The sequence below is a fragment of the Atractosteus spatula genome, chromosome 6, assembly GCF_055471065.1.
Source record: "Atractosteus spatula isolate fAtrSpa1 chromosome 6, fAtrSpa1.hap1, whole genome shotgun sequence".
In the NCBI taxonomy this organism is placed as follows: domain Eukaryota; kingdom Metazoa; phylum Chordata; class Actinopteri; order Semionotiformes; family Lepisosteidae; genus Atractosteus; species Atractosteus spatula.
The window spans coordinates 19,661,268-19,678,721 of NC_142711.1; the positions used below are offsets into that span (position 1 = coordinate 19,661,268).

Here is a 17,454-nt window from a genome sequence, read left to right on the forward strand (position 1 = left end):
TGACTGGACACTACAGGACATTAACACTGCACTGAGAGAGAGGGGTTAATACAGTCCAGACACACTGACTGGACACTCCAGTACATTAACACTGCACTGAGAGAGAGGGGTTAATACAGTCCAGACACACTGACTTGACATTAGAGGACATTAACACTGCACTGAGGAAGAGTTTAAGTGTTCATAGATTGTAATTTTACTGTATTATCTAAGCCGTTTAGAAATGCCCTGAGCTAGTCCAGGCATCAGCATACTGATGGCACTTTGCTCTCTTAACAAGCGGATGGAGCTGATTGTCTTGATTTTGACCAGGCTTGATCCTCAACAGGTTAAATCACCTCATCCACCCTCTCACTCATGAAGTCATTTAGTGGTAGTACACCCCTCCGAATCACTCTGGCGCGTCGCGTTGAGTCAGGGTGACGCAATAGGGGTGACGCAAATAAATAGTCAGTATCCCATCTCTATATGCCTTGTTTTCTGAGTGCCATCTATGCAGAAACAGACTGGTTTCTTCTGATGCTTGGTACATCATAATCATTTTGATAATTACCTTTCTTTGGCTCGGAGTCCTGCTCCTGTAATTTTGCCTCCGGCTGGCAGGTGGTGCTTTCTTCCTGTACGTTCCCTTTTTCTGTCTTCTCCACTCTGTAGCTGCTGGACCTCCCACAGGATGCTCTGCCGGTGGTGATCATGTGAGTATTAGTACCACACGTATGGACGCTACAGGTGCGCTGCTTCTGCTATGACCTTAGGCACAGACGTGAGTAATGGTATAAAACTCAGTTGTTGTTGCTGTATGTGTGTCGAGCCTTACACATCTGTAATGTGTTAGGATTTAATTATGCTAAATCATTCATCCATTTTCAAATGGCGTCATCCAATTCAGGGCTGCAGGGGAGCCAGGGCCTATCCTGTCATGCAGTGGGAGCAGGGGACTGATGGGACGCCAGTCCAGCGCAGGTTACACACAGACACAGACACGCACACACACTCACACCCAGGGCCAGTCTTCCCAGAAGCTAGCATGTCTTTGGTCTGTGGGAGGAAACCGAGCTCCTGGAAGAAACCCACTTGAACACAGGGAGAGCATACAAACTCCACACAGACATCACCCCGGGAATCGAACCTAGGGCCCCAGCTCTACTAGTAAGCAGTAATGCTTACCATTGCACCACCAGTTCAGTTCAGTTTATTGTGATGTGCACAAGTGCAATGAAATGCGTATTTGCACATATGCTTCAACACAAAGAATGCAAAGGAATTAAGGAAACACCAAAAACATAAACACAGAACAGCAGCAGCAACAACAATTTAAATAACATACATCTTTGAAAAAAGACACATCAGTGTGAGCCAGTAGAGTTGAATTCAACCATTAGACATTGATGTAGTTAAAACAGGTTTTATGTGATCATTTTATCTTAGTCCACCCCTGATATCAACCAGTTTGTTAACCAGTGATACTAGACAGTTTTGGATTGGAATAACTGTCCCACAGAATGTAACAGAATGTAACAGAATAAAGCCGGTGATAACCTTATTGAACTGCCTGAAGCGCACAGCATCAGACTGGGTTTGGAATTCATAGGTGCGGTCTGCATTTAACAGCTGCTCAATGTCCAACAGTACTGTCTCTGGAATATGCTTGAAAATGGCTTTTGATGCTGTAGGACTTCCGAGTTGGGGGTGATTATCTATGTACCCCAGTACAGTCTGGGCAGTCACAGTCCAACAGATTGTATAGGTGTCAGGGTAACTCAGTGAGTGAATGGATAGAGTGAGTTACTAGACCAACGGAGTGAAGGACTGATTCAGTTCAAGTCATTAAGAGTCCAGGTTGAATGTGAACCAGGAGAGAGGTCGTCCTGGATCAGGAGTGAGTATCCGTGCTCTTGTGTTGATTAGACTACTTCTGATGTCGTTTTCTCAGGGCTGGAGAAGGTGTTAGGACTCTCAATGGAGATGTAAATTGTGATCATCTTGTGTAATATTTATTGTATTTGAACTAATAACATATTTGAACTGAAACATCTTAAAAATAACTTGGATTATTCCTTAAAAAGTACGGTAGTTCCTGTACTTTGGCACTGGAGTGGTTCAAGTCACCATGCTACTGGGGAGTTCTTGCCACAAGGTGCCGCCAAACACTTGTTTTTAAAAGTCAAAACTGAGATTCACATAATTCACAAGGCTGTGAATTCTTTCTAAATATTCACCTGTTGCATTTTCACTGCCTCATAGCAGTGGGTGCTGACTTACCCCCTCCCCCCACCCCCAGTGCACTGTGGGAGTTGTAGTTCTTACCCATAAGTGTAGTCCTCTGGAAGGGGGTAGGGGATGTGCTTCCGGGGCATGAGCAGGAAGGTACGGAGGAAGTGAAGGACACTGCAGCAGGACAGGAAGAGGAAGGAAGATCTGAGGGACACTCCCTTCTCATATAGCACCTGGCGAGAGAGTGAGAGAGGCGCACCATTGCTGTTCACACCGCTGTCCACGTATCTTACTCTCCACCCCCGTCTTGAACAGCACCCGGAGAAACACTCGAGACACATTTGCTGTTACTGAGCGACACCCCACAGCAACACCACACTGTGCGCAGCCCACAGTCTGCACTCGAGCAGAAGAACGTTACTCCTGCCTGTGTCTGACAGGCTGGGCCAGAAAGCAGTCGGCCACAATTTCAGCCATTTCAGTTCCAGCTCTTGTGCTACCAAGAAGCCTGTGCATGAAACACTGGAGATCCGCAGTATTTTATGTGTGTGTGCATCCACAGACACAGACTCAGGCCCTCCAGCGTTAATGAAGCAGCATGGCTACTGTCCTTCAGTGCAAGAGAACAGGAGAGTTGCAGTGCGAGGTCTCTGAGAATTCAGGAAACTCACCAGTCTGCTGTGAATGAAGTCCAGCGGTGCATGCAACGGTCTGCAGAGAACTAGAAAACCTTACTTCCACATAGCAAGTGAGGAAACTAATGCTGAAACTAACTGGGGCCGTCCAATGTCTAACAGTGTTTTGGGATCCTTTGGCATGAAAAACACTACAGGAACGCAGTGAACCGATGAGTGAATGATTACCTTGACGATGAGGAAGACTGCGGACGAAGAGTCGAAAGCGCCGTTGTAGAGGGTGATGATAGTGGAGCGCCGTGACCCGAACAGATTCCCCACCTGAGAGAGAGAAGAAGACCGGGGTGGGGGGTTAATGCAGAAGACTCACAGGCACACAGCAGGACACTACCTACTGGGCGATAAAGAAGGAAAATGGCTTCATTCCTGGTCATTAATCACACAGCACTGACTGACTGAGTGCATTCGACCTCAATATCACGTGAGTTTGTGTGCTGGGATGTGACCTCCCGTTTGAAGCCCCTCTGTGAAGATGCTCCAATGAGGCGATGATGTCTCTGTCTCCTCCCAACCCCCCCCCACCCAAGTTCTGCTTTGAGCTGACAGCTCTGGTCAGCAGGCGTTGGGCTAAAAACAACGTAACGCTCACCGCTGAAAAACCAAAGAAAACATGACCGCTAGCGGGAGGAGAAAACCTCCCCAGTGCTGCTGGGAGGACTGAGGAATCAGTTTGACTCCAACAGGTTTCTAGGAGTCTTGAGGGGATTCCAGTGTTCGTGGGATGGTCAAGGGAAGGACAGCAAAATATTCTCTCCCAGACAGCTGGAGGATTTGGGTAAGCAGCAGAATATGATGACCCGGCTCGAAATTGTAATCCATCGCAAAATGACGTCTGTCAGGTCATGTCCGGTCTTCCACACAGCGCGGTATAGTGCTCCTGACGAGTTTCGTCTCGCCCGTCACCCATCTCGGCTTTCCCAACGCGGCAGGCGGTGGGAACGGATTCCGATGAGAGCACAGGTACCCACCTGCATGTTGGTGAGCAGCAGTAATATCCCTCCGACTGCGAGAAGAGAAAGGGCTGGGAACAGGATCACCGAGGAGACTGCGGGAGAGACCAGAGAGAAAGAGCACAGAGAAACATGAGTCTCAGTGCCTCTCAGTTTCAAGTCCGCTGTCAGAGGAACAAAACAGAAACTGAAACATAAAGCACTTTGAGACGATTGCTCTTAAAGGTCTTAGCGGTATATCAGAGTATGTATGATCTATATAAACTATATATTTAAACGTATATCACATTTGTATTCGATTATATTGGTAGCTCAGGTGGCAGGGGCGTCCAGCTCTGGACTGGAAGGCCCTGGGTTCAATCCCAGGTAGGGGCAAGTGATGTAGCTTGTTCTAATTCCTTCCAGATGTCTCCTGGGTCCACTCAGCCTGCTTTCCAAATGAGTACCGGGGGGGTTAACCCTTCCAGGGGTGATAGGCCAGCTGGAGCATGATACTGACCACATCACCTCCACCTCCAGCGTCGGATGGTCAAGAAAAATGGTGGCCCTTGCCCCCCATTCCCCAAGGGCCTTTATGACCTACCTATGTATAACCAGATTTATCGATATTTGGTTATCAATTAGCCTAGTTACCAGTTACCTACCTTCGATTATGGGAGTGTGGACTGTAACTGTTTGGAGTTAATACCAGTGTAACTGTCTTATCACTGTCTACAGGCAGTGGAAGTGTGAGACTCCAGATTGCAACTATAGAGGCAGCAGAAGAATTAGCTGAGAAAATTTACACAACTGGAAAATATTTACCTGCAGATGAAAAGGCAACCATGAGTGTGGCTGAGGTGTGAAATGATCTGAAAATAAAATGGCATGATATCTCGTTAGTCTGAGTCCCAGTTACTCACTGGGCACTTCATCCTGTAGAGACAGAATTTGTTACCTGTAAAGGCACATAGATAGATACTTTATTGATCCAGTGAGGGAAATTGGAGTGCAACAGCAGCTTAACACAGACAACATAGCAACAGGGTAACGAATGATACAATAATAATAATACAATACAATCAGTACAGTGAGAAGTGCACTAAGAAGAGTTACTCACAGTCCAGAACACACAAAGAACAAAACAGAACAGAACAGTACACCAAAAAAAGTCGTATTGCACAGTATAAATATAAATATAAATGTATTGCACAGATCCCTGGCATATATTGCGCTAAAACGGTAGTAAACGGGAAAAAGAAAAAGAAGAGATGTATCAGTTTACTGTTCAGTCCAGAAACAGGTCACTGTCAATGTTGCCTCTGCCTAGACGCAAGGTGGATGCGTTGTACAGTCTTATGGCAGACGGCAAGAATGACCTCCTGTAGCGCTCCCTGTCACACCATGGATGGATCAGTCTATTGCTGAACGTGTACTGTGTCTTTACAGCTGTACTGTGTCTTTACAGCTAGCAAATCGTGCACACGTACAGCACAAGTGTGCACGCTCAGTCCCATCCTTCACACTCACACACACAGCTCCATCCACACGTGGAGTCTTTTCAGCTCAGGGAGTGTCCTGCTGAGTCTGAGAGATGGATGGTGGAATTATGAAAAGGGGTCAGTAGTTCACCCTCTGCTGAATGAGATGTTCTCGGAGAGCGGCACACTTTTCTCTCTGCTGGACGCCTGACAACTGATCATTTCTTCTGTGTCTCTCACACCTCCCCCTGTCTGGCTTCAGCTCGTCCACTCAAGATATGCAGGTGGCACATCAGCCTTGGGCTTAGTGCTAGTGCCTCATGGCTCTGGAGTCCCAGGTTCAACTGTGCCCTATTAACAGTCAGGCGTCCTGCCCAGGGTAGAGTCCTGCCTTCCACTCTGTGATTACAGCACAGGCTTCAGGTTACATCAAGCCCACAGCAGTCAGTGGTTTTCCGATAATGAAGGAGAAGAAGATTATGATACTAGCCCATCAAGTCCATGCATCTTCAGAAAGCAATGTGGCGTAAAATATCGGTTATACCCCCTCTCCCCGAAACCTCTGTATTAGGGTTTGTCAGTACTGAATTATACTCATTTCGGGTTAATTTATGTAGTGATTTTCACGCAAAGGAAGGCCAGAATTCTTTTACACATTGAAATGGTCCATTTGTTTCATATCCCATTGAAATGCAGCCCCAGATGGGAGACAAACAGCCACGATCTTGGTTTAACATCCAGTCTGAAAAGCGACACCTCCTTTTCACAGCACATTGTCCCAGGTCACCGTACTGAAGCATTAGATTGGAGATTATGAACCAAATAGAAGGCCCCCTACTGGCCCACTCGAGCCCCTCCTACAGCAGCAGCCTGCTTTTCCTCCTAGGTCTTCCATCCCAGCTTACCTTCTTCGATCTTGTTAAATAAAATATTTGAAGATAAGAATTGCAGTACTTTGGAAGTGCATGGAATCGGCACCTTCCTTTCCTGCCACTAGAGGTCACCAGTACTATTTGACCATACTTCAGCCTGCCGGATCAGCAGAAGGACAGGCAGAAATTTGCATTCCATTGCTCCTTGCATGTAGGTCAGGAAGACTTGCAGAACCGTTAATTCACTGCACTGAATGAAAGACTTCCGTGTGATCAACTTTGGGGTTATTGTGAAGCTGCCTCTTGGCACAGTGTCAGGAGATTCAGCCAAAGGAAGCTGTGTCCAATTTGAAAGAGTCTCTGGGGCCTCATGCTAAGAGCTGCTGGCGGAGGAGATGGCCTGCAGCTGGAAGGATCAGGAGAGAGAAGGAAGGAGGGACTCTTCTCCATTCCTCTCCTTTTCTCTCTCCCTCTACAGGCTCTTCCTTCTCTCCCTCCTCTCGTCCTCCCTCGGTACATTTTTTGTTTATTGCCTGGCATGCATTCGCAAAGAATTCCAGTGATGCCAACTTGCAAACCATTTTCAAACAACAATATTTTATGAGAGGCTCCCTCTGTGCTGTTCAGGCTGTGATGAGAGATCACGTGCTGGGCTGGAGCACAATTGAGTTTCCCCTCTCTCTCTCTCTCCTCCCTGAGGACTGACAGCTAGCTAAAGCAAACATTGATGCCCGGTGGTGTTTAGCTGCACAGAGTCATTATTCATGCAGTAAGTGATAAACAAGCGTGGCCAATTAGATTAGCCTCCAGACAGGGTCTGGAACGTCTCAGAGAAACGCAGGCTCATTGACGCACTGCGCCATTAGATAACACGGCCTCTGTTAGCTCTCCCACAGCCAGGTGCATTCTCCTGGAATACAAAGACGAATAATGAGCAGACAGAGTCTGGGCAGTGAGGTGGCTATGGATCTTCGCCTGTGGCTGGAAGATTGCCAGTTCATATCCTGTGGCCGGCAGAGGAATCCTACTCTGTTGGACCCCTGAGCAAGGCCCTTAACCCCAACTGCTCCAGGGGTGCTGTATAAATGGCTGACCCTGCGCTCTGACCCCCAGCTTCTCTCCCTGTCTGTGTGTCTCATGGAGAGCAAGTTGGGGTCTGTGAAAAGGCAAATTTCTAATACAAGAAACTGTATACGGCCAAAAGAGTGATCTCTCTGGTGTTCTCGTCCTGAGGTTTTGGGGAATGTGGAAAATGAGGCTTTGTTTATGATGAGCGTGGTCCTGAGAGAGGGAGTTGATCAGGTACGTGTCACAACCTGACACAAAACAGGAGTATCTGGTTTAGTCCGGCCAGGTGCACCTCATATGGCCTGACTCAGTAATCAATAACATAAATAATTTACTTAAAATGTAAACAGACTGTTTTTACTGAAATAGGCATTTATGTGCTTTTGCACACCTCTGCTCGCACCTGTGAACCTACTGTATGACTGCACATGGAGCAGAATAAGGAAGTGTGAGCTAACCTCTCTGCCACCGTACCGTCCTGAAATTCAAACATATCTCTTATGTTTTTAACGCATTACATTACATTACACATTACAACTTCCATATACAAGCGACAAGTGAGCAAACTGAGTTTTGGCACAAACAGTACGTCGTTGTTTCAGCAGTGTCAGCAGATTGGGCTTCTGACGCAAACTGAGCTGAGCGAAAATCAATCCGTGAGCCTGTGCTGGGTTCTCCATCGACAGTGCTGTGACCTTGCACTCTCTGCCTGCAGAACTTTCTGTGCGCTTAGTGCTGGTTATTGAAAAATGTACTGAAAGAAGACAGTGAATCAAAGCAGCAATCGTTGTGGCCCTCGAGCAGGAAACCCTAATGAAAATGTTTCTTCAATGAGAACAGAAGGCAGGTTGCCTCCGATCCAACTCATTTCCTAAAAGATCAGGCCAGTCTGCTGCCCTAGAGATGCAGGTTTCAAATCCCACCCCCTGGTAACCCACAGGGGTCCTTCGAGTCTTGTTCTGACTTCTGCCAGGTGGCCAAGCGCCTGCCTGCCTTTGCGATTCGACTGTGTGCATCAGCATGCACCTCACAGAGCTGAAGCTCCCTGGAACGGACAGAGGCAAGCTGAAGCAAAAGGGAAAAGATTTGTGGGATCTGCAGGAGGCGGTGCTGGGAAAGACAGAGGGTGTGAATGAGACTCAGTGCTAGACAGACAGAGAGGGCTCTGTTCACAGCCCTGCGGCCTGACTCCAGCTGTTCACTCGCATCACGGACAGCAGACGTGTGAAAGCTCAGAATCTGGGAGGAAGGGCTGGACTGGGAGTGTGGGAGTTCGGAACAAGCTGCCCACACATGTTGTTGAAGTTCATACTGTGACCTCTTTCAAGAAACAGCTGGACGAGATCCTCCAGTCAGGACAGGAGGCACTTATTTACACTAAGGGTGGTGAGAGTGTGGAACAAGCTGCCCAGCCAGGCTGTTGAAGTTTATGCTGTGACCTCTTTCAAGACACAGCTGGATGAGATCTTCCAGTCAGGACAGGAGGCACTTCTTTACACAAACAGTAGTGGGAGTGTGGAACAAGCTGCACAGCCAGGTTGTTGAACCCAATATCCTTTCTTGAAACAGCTGGATGAGATGCTTAGGTCAATAGACTGCTAAATGACCAGATGGGCTGCATGGGAGGAATGGCCGCCTCTCGTTTGTGACCTGTCTTGTGTTTTAGTGTGACAGGCACTCCAGTCAGACCCACCATCTATTGTAAAAACTCACTGAATTCAGTGTTTTCTGAGAGCTTTCCAGGGGTTTAGTTTCTTTAGTCAGATCCCTGAGACACCAAGATATAGGTGAATGCTGAGCAGCAAGAAAATGTTTTTCTTTTCAAAGGTTTCCACCGTCTTCGGCACAATGATTCCCCCCACCTTTCCGAAAATGTTGCCTTCGCCTCCCTTCCGTTCACTTGTAGATTAACTTCACAGCTGTTCCCCTGGGAAATGTGCTTGTCCTTTGTCCGATCCACATGTTTGGAATAACGTGGTCTTTCCTTAGATGTGTCTCATTTCTCTGTGCTTACACTGACCGCCCTGTCCAGGGTGCCTAACCTTATCCTACTTTCATGCCCAGATGCCTTCCTGTTGCCAAGGACTGGAGGACAGTCTGGCCAAAGGAGTGTCAGTCCTTGAGGAATGAGCCACTTCTTCACACCACACTGCAGATCAAAGCCGTACGGTTGTGCAAAGATTCTGCCATTACTCTCTATATATCCCAATACACCGGGAGCAGGAGTTATTAGTGTTTGAGTAGCATTACTTTCCAATGCTCTCAATACCTTATTTTTAGTTTCTTTCCGTGTGATTTCCCGGAGTCTCACAGGCACAGCAGTGACAGGAGCGTGGCCTGTCTCATCTGTTTGGTACTCACATCGCCAGCAGTCTGGCCACCGCTGTCCCAAAGCGATCGAAGATGAAGCCATTGGGCAGGGTCATGAAGTTGTTCATGAAGGAGGCGATGGTGAAGACCAGAGAGAGCTGCTCATCCTGGGCACTGCAGTCAACTGAGAGACAGAACAAGAGTTAATACAGTGTACTGAAATATAATTTCACTTAATACAGTATTGACTCACCCGCTGATTGAACACTACAGTACATTAACACTGCACTGAGAGAGAGGGGTTAATACAGTCCAGACACACTGACTGGACACTCCAGTACATTAACACTGCACTGAGAGAGCGGGGTTAATACAGTCCAGACACACTGACTGGACACTACAGGACATTAACACTGCACTGAGAGAGAGGGGTTAATACAGTCCAGACACACTGACTGAACACTACAGTACATTAACACTGCTCAGAGAGAGAGGGGTTAATACAGTCTAGACACACTGACTGGACACTACAGTACATTAACACTGCACTGAGAGAGAGGGGTTAATACAGTCCAGACACACTGACTAGACACTACAGGACATTAACACTGCACTGAGAGAGAGGGGTTAATACAGTCCAGACACACTGACTGGACACTACAGTACATTAACACTGCACTGAGAGAGAGGGGTTAATACAGTCCAGACACACTGACTGGACACTACAGGACATTAACACTGCACTGAGAGAGAGGGGTTAATACAGTCCAGACACACTGACTGGACACTACAGTACATTAACACTGCCCTGAGAGAGAGGGGTTAATACAGTCCAGACACACTGACTGGACACTCCAGGACATTAACACTGCCCTGAGAGAGAGGGGTTAATACAGTCCAGACACACTGACTGGACACTCCAGGGCATTAACACTGCAGTATTACTCAGCACTATTTTGTAAACGAGACAAGCTGCATGTTACAGGACAGGAGGTCAGGGTTACAGTGAGTGGCAGGCGGTGTGGACAGGGAGGCCGGTCGCTCACCTGTGTGCTGCGTGCCGTTGCTGTCGGTGTGGTTGGAGCAGAGGGAGGAGAAGTAGCCATCGCTCTTGAGAACGAAGACCAGGGAGGCCCAGCCGAAGACCAGCCCCGCGAAGCACATGCACTCCACCAGGCCGGTGAGGAAGGTCAGGGCCCGCTGCAGCGGCTGCCCCCAGGCCCCCATCCCGCTGCGAGAGAGCTGCAGGTGAGCGGTCTGCACGTCTGTGGCCTCTTCCCTGGGCCCGCCTGTTTCTGGGCTCCTGCTTCCCTCAGCCCCTCCTTATCTCTCCCTCCACAGCTGCCCCACCCCACTCTCTCGGCTATCTCTGCATCCCTGCACCCCCACGTTCTCGCTGCTGTGTCTCAGCCCAGCCCTCCCTCCCTCGCTCGGCCTGCCCAGCTGTCTGCCTCAGGCATGACTGATCAGTTACTGGGTGTTGCCATAGAAAACACAAGCAACACAACATCTATAGACACGTATAATACAAACATCATAATACATTAACATACAATATACAGAGAATTATTGAGAGACAGGCTCACTGTCTGCTCCTCAGGCTGTAACATGAGGTCACACACTGTATTATTATTATTATTATTATTATTATTATTATTATGAGACAGGCTCACTGTCTGTTCCTCAGACTGGGACAGTAGATCAAATACTGGGCTCCCAGTTCAACTCAGTTTCCAACTCCCTCTCCCAGTAGGAGACTTGGGACTTGTTGTGAATCTGGCAGGTGTGGGAACTCTGGGGTTAGATTCTCAGAGTCTCAGGTGCTCTCTTTCTAGAAAACAATGCTAAAAATGTAAACTAACCCTCTTATCTCCTGGAGTGCTGTTGTGTTGTCTTCTCCGGGGGGTAAGCTTTGTCTTCCTTGCTGTATTGTCGTCCTGGACTGTGTGGCACTACGGTTTTCCCTCAGGGGATGAGCAGGCTTGTATGCTGGACGCTCCCAGAGAGCTGGGGGTACGTTTTGGGCTTCAGAGTTCTTTCTTCCTGGTTGGTTCTAGAAGGTCCCGAGCTGTTGAAGGAGAGAGTTCTAGAAGGTTCCGAGCTGTTGAAGGGGTGACTTCTAGAAGGTCCCGAGCTGTTGAAGGGGTGAGTTCCAGAAGGTCTGCTCAGTTCTAGAACGGTGTCACCCGGCGGGGGCTCCAGGCGCAGGAGAGACAGTGTTCTCTTTCCTCTACTTCCTTGGCTCCCAGCGGGTCCCGGCGGCTGAGGCTGGGTTTTGTTCCAGCGGGGAAGGAGGCCCCTCCTGCCACTCCCTTTCCCGTCCTGAAGAAACAACAACCGTTTCACTCCCTCCACCCTGCGATCCAACTCTCCTGTCCGCGTGCCTGCACCCTGGCGAGGTGTTTCCAGGCGATCGGCCAGGAGTGGTACGCAGCGTTCTGTACTACCCTGGTCCTCTGTACTCCTCCACATTCATGCTAAACAAATCAATGGACATTTGACATGGCATTACAGCAACGCAAGAGCTCTGAGGCTGCGTTACAGAAGCTTGAGCATCCCCGGAGCGCCTCCTGACTCTGGGCACAAGTCCTTTCCAGTGTGCCGGACGACTAGCAGGGGATCGGCGAACCTCCACCTGCCTATCAGAGAGCTTGTTCGCTCTGTGCACGCACCTCATGTCTGCCTTGGCCATGTAGATATGTTTTTTACGTGGCCCTTTACTTCAGCTCTCTATTTTGTCTTCTGTCATGGGAGGTTGATGTTAGCCTGTTAGTCAGATCGTCCTTGCAAATGGGAATTTCTGCTCAATTGAAGTGTCTGATTTAATAAAGGATATATACATATACGGTATCATAGGGTGGCACGATGGCGCAGTGATCAGCATTGCTGTCTTGCAGCACTGGGACCCTGGGTTCAGTTCCAGACCTGGGGTGCTGTCTGTGTGGAGTTCGTATGTTCTCCCTGTGTTTTGTGTGGGTTTCCTCTGGGTGTTCCAATTTCCGCCCTCAGTCTAAAGACATAATGGTAGGTTAATTGGTTTCTGGGAAAATTGTCCCAAAATTGGAAATTGGTGTGAGAGAGTGTGTGTGTTTGTGTCTGTTTGCCCTGTGATGGACTGGTGTCCTGTCCAGGGTGCATCCTGCAAAGCACCTGTTGGTTACCGAGACAGGCACCAGCTCCCCTGTAAACTTGTATTGCGTAAAGCAGTTGGAAAATGGATGGCTGGATTGCCAGCGGCCATATCACTCTGCTACTCACAACTGGCAGCCCACTGAAGCTCAGCAGGAGGGAGCCTGATCAGTACCTGGAGGGGAGACTCCTGGGAAAGCTAAGGCTGCTGCTGGAAGAGGTGTTAGTGGGGCCAGCAGGGGGCGCTCACCCTGTGGTCCATGTGGGTCCTAATGTGGAGTGGGTAGGGGTGTGACCCCAGTGTCCTAGCCAAATTTCCCATTGGCTCTTACCAATCATGGCCTCCTAATAATCCCCATCTTTGAACCGGCTTCATTACTCTGCTCTCCTCCCCACAGAGAGCTGGTGTGTGGGGAGCGTTCTGGTGCACTGTGGCTGACATCGCATCATCCAGGTGGGGCTGCACACTGGTGGTGGTGGAGAGGAGTCCCCATTACCTGTAAAGCGTTTTGAGTGGAGTGTCCAGAAAAGCACTATATAAGTGTAAGCAATTATTATTATTATACGTATATACTGTAGGTGTGACAGGTTGCCCCATGTAAGGGCTGTTCTGACAGTGACTGCCATCACAGTTTGTCTTGTCACTAGCTTAAAGAGCTCCGTGAGCTCCATGAAGTTGGCCCTCCTACCGACAGCAAAAACGGTGAAACCCACCTCATTCGTTAGTGCTGCGTTTGTGCCGGTTTGTGCCATTGAAAGTAGCGTTCGTGCTGCTTTCGTTCCCGAGATATAGCGCCCTGTTTGCACGGTGCCTTTGACCTCCAGTGACCCCGTCTGCCGAGTTCAAGCGTCTGTTACCGGTGCGAGAATAACAGTTCTGAACTTTGTTCCTCTGTTTGCCCGGGTGGGGGGCGGCGGTGGATTTTGCATTTAATATCTTTATCTTCTGTGCGTTTGTGTGAACAGGAAAATTAAATTTCTCTCCAATATCATACCCGAATCAGAAGAGTTGCGGGTGTAGCCTTAAAAAGCGAACATTAACAAACAATTGTATGTTCTTACAAAGAGGCTTTAATGAACACGTCTTAATACCTCTTAGCAGTGTCCTTTTTAAAAAAAATCTGAAGAAGTACTCAGTTTCGCATTGTCTCCTTCTTAAATAAACATAGGCATCAAGGGACGTGCGAAGATCCGACCTGTCTGTCGAGTCACATATTTAAAAAGACTTGAATTTGCAACTTTCTGAACCACTGTTGCTCTTTTTTATGCAAAGCACATTCGCCAACATGAAAAGGAACCAGGACTTCAGAACTTTTTGTTTTAAAGGGGCACTATGTACAAAGTTTAAACAGTTTATAACTCATCCGAGAAACAAGAGTCTACCATCTCACACATGCAGACCGCGGCAATATTGGAAAATATTGTAACGCTTACGGCCGACAGGCACTGTGAAAGAGCCGGCGTACCAGAGCAGGTGACGTCACCGCCCTTCCCTGTGATAGCAGGACTACAGCTAGTGGGGTGAAGGCAGATCTCTCTTTGGCTCACCGGGCTGGGTCCCTGCAGAGAGACGGGGGAGTCCCGGGTTCGAGCCCCGAACGGTGCGGGGCTGACCTAATGCGGCAAGGGCGCCCGCCTGAGCCCCCGTTGCGTTACGGTATTTTTATTTTCACAGAACAGAAGTGAACATATATCTAGGTTCTTTGATAAACTGGCATTATCCGTGTGTTTGTATTTACAGGGGTCTTACGCGCAAACATGAAGCGATGAGCTCACACTCCTTTTATCTTTGTGTTTCCGGCCAGTCGTTGGTGTAGAATACAGCGTGAGGGCACACCTGCCCTCTGAAGACACAGGTATGGGCCCCTGTGTTAGATCCTCAGGTGAAGTCGAGTCTTCTGCAGTCTGCAATGTAATGACCCAGACATGTTTGCACGTCCTGCTCCATGAAATTGGCCAACCGCCCGTCGAACAGCACAAACGACGAAACTCGCCGCAATCGTTAGTGCTGCGTTTGTGCCGGTTTGTGTCGCTGTAAGTAGCGTTTGTGCTGCTTTACCGAGATATAGCGACTTGTGTGGTCGGCTAATCACGTGACTGTCTACAAGGAAGTTTACATGTACCAACAAACTCGGTACTTGAACTCCTGATTGTGATGAAAACAAAGGGGGCAATTTGTTTTCCGAGTCTGTCTGGTCGGGTGGGGTGGATGTTTCAATATATTTAAATATAGCGCGTCCTTTTCCTGGCTTTGACGTCACTCTGTGACGTACAAAACAGGAAAGTCACGACCACCAGATCTTTCAGTTGTGATCTTTTGATCAGTTGACCCCAGACTTTGGAGCCTTTACACGAATAAGCAGTCTTGCATTTAGGAAGGAGTTACTATGTTAGTTTATTGGGTTAGGTGTTTTCTTTTAATTTTTAACCATGTTCTCGAAAATGTATTGCTTGTGTAATCCTTTCATTGGTGAAGAGACACCAGTTTCCAAATTACCGCTGGTACAACACGAGAGCCCATATTCACATTTTTAGGTATTAGTTTCCAGATCGATATAATTTAACAATAAAAAACAAAATTGAAAGCACGAGCATTATAATAGATCATACACTTTACATTTCTATTCATTTCAAGTACAAAGCAGAAGGTGTTTCCCTTAAATATACGATTAAAATTGTTCAAATACCATGTATTCATTACAGAAAGCAGCGGAGACCGTTATATTGCAAATAAAAATGTATTTATTTCGAACAGTACGGGATCATTGTGAATCAATAAAGACGTTTAAAAAACCAAGCCGATGTAGTTATTTGCAAATAAGTAAAGCATTTTAAAACTAGATTCTCACTGACAGTAAACATGCCGATCCACCTGGCGCTGCTAGCTCTCAGCTCTCAGACCCGCGATTGGCTAAAACCCCGAGCATTTCGGGCCGCGATTGGGTGAAGAGTGAGAATCGACACTCTGATTGGGTAAAGCGCCACAGCGGAAGTTCTGTGGGTACCGTGTGTGCTGTATGAGCACGCTGGATACACAGTAACACATCCATTGGTTTCCAATTACTGATCAATCTAAGAGAAGTCGCACTGAGGTCAAAACTGAATAGCAGACAAAGAATGTCATGGCATCCACAGCGCGTTCACGAGTCACGATAGGAGTGCGCGCATCACGATCACATCGCGATACCCATTGCGACTGGCGCATCACTGTCCATATATTGCAATATCACATACCCCGACAAAACGCCTCCACCCCCATGTCGTGACACGGAGTCCACATATCGTGATATGACAGAAGCCCCTGCACCCATGTCGCGACATGAAGCCCATATATCGCGATATGAAATTGCCCGACAAAAATGCCCCGCCCCCATGTCGCGACATGAAGCCCGTATATCGTGATATGAAATTGCCCGACAAAAATGCCCCGCCCCCATGTCGCGACATGAAGCCCGAAATTGCCGGACAAAAATGCCCCGCCCCCATGTCGCGACATGAAGCCCGTATATTGCGATATGAAATTGCCCGACAAAAATGCCCCGCCCCCATGTCGCGACATGAAGCCCCTATATCGCGATATGAAATACCCCGACAAAATGCCCCCCCCCCCCATGTTGCGACACGTCCGATCTGGGTATACCATGTCCTGATATGAGACCTTTTTTGCAACAGTGGTGCCAGGGTGGCATGGAAGCAAGGCGCCAGTCGCGATATATACTGCTGTGATATACATGTGTTATACATTAGGTCCCTATCATGACATGCTGCGAGGTCTTGTCGCGATGGTATCCCACAGTTACGCGTTTGGCAACAGGGTGTCACGGTAGGTAAAGAAAAGGAAAACGTGCCTTAGAAAAAACCATAGATCTTACAATCACGGTGATTTTACATACATTACAACCTCATAGATGGTTAACTTGTTGGCATGCGTCATGTCTTAGTATTATTCACATCTAAGTAGGCTCATATGTTTATGGATATTGATTGTCTTTACAATGTTAAGTGTAGGAGCTAAACTGTAACATAGCGCTTGAACTCGGCAGACGGGGTCACTGGAGGTCAAAGTCACCGTGCATGGTCACGTGATCACCGGCAAAACAAGGTGCTATATCTCGAGAACGAAAGCAGCACAAACAGTACTTTCAACGCCCCAAAACCGGCACAAACGCAGCACTAACAAATAAGACCGCTTTGGTTTTCCTACGACATTGTAGGGGGGCTGAGTGACACACCCTGACCTCTGAAGACACAGATATGACTGCCTTTGTTATATCGTCAAATTTCTCCCAGGTGAAGTCGTGTCTTTTGCAGAATGCAATGTAATGATCCAGGATATGTTTGCTTGTCCAGCTCCATGAAGTCCCCACCCTACCCAAGAAACAGCACCAACGATGAAACCCACTGCGAATGTTAGTGCTACATAAATGAGATTTTTTTTGTGTATTGTTGGGGAATGAGTCTTCACAATTACCACCTTGTTTTATCAGAGTGGATGTAGCACAGTGCATCACATTGGTAAGCACGTGGGATTGTCTTAAAAAAAAGGGACGAAGACTCAAGAGAATTATACATTTGGAGCATTTCCCAGCTGATTCAGTCTGTGTCACCGGATGAAGCAAAACAACTCATCAGGGCACTTATTATTGTAGCTTTAAGTGAGGCAGAAGGGAGTGAAGAATTGGGAAGGCCTGTCATTTTGGAGAAAAGAAAACTCTTTCTGAAGAAAAAAATAGCAGACGGATACGTTGCTTTTTCT

General features: G+C 47.9%; 1 protein-coding gene across 4 annotated transcripts in view; it reads right to left on the reverse strand.

Moving 5' to 3' along the window:
* Positions 1 to 17,454, reverse strand: part of slc43a3a (solute carrier family 43 member 3a) — a 38,673-nt gene that overhangs the window by 4,794 nt on the left and 16,425 nt on the right. For 3 of the 4 annotated variants that reach the window (XM_088919780.1, XM_088919778.1, XM_088919779.1), the window contains exons 2-9: positions 11,432 to 11,891; positions 10,616 to 10,800; positions 9,621 to 9,753; positions 4,664 to 4,710; positions 3,878 to 3,954; positions 3,078 to 3,170; positions 2,308 to 2,447; positions 554 to 678 (exon numbers count right to left, since the gene is read on the reverse strand). In XM_088919780.1, coding sequence (XP_088775906.1) covers positions 554 to 678; positions 2,308 to 2,447; positions 3,078 to 3,170; positions 3,878 to 3,954; positions 4,664 to 4,710; positions 9,621 to 9,753; positions 10,616 to 10,796 — 796 coding nt within the window. In that variant the 5' untranslated portion in view covers positions 10,797 to 10,800; positions 11,432 to 11,891. Of the gene's footprint in view, positions 1 to 553; positions 679 to 2,307; positions 2,448 to 3,077; positions 3,171 to 3,877; positions 3,955 to 4,663; positions 4,711 to 9,620; positions 9,754 to 10,615; positions 10,862 to 11,431; positions 11,892 to 17,454 lie in introns of those variants that run through there. The other variant, XM_088919781.1, reaches the window with a different exon arrangement.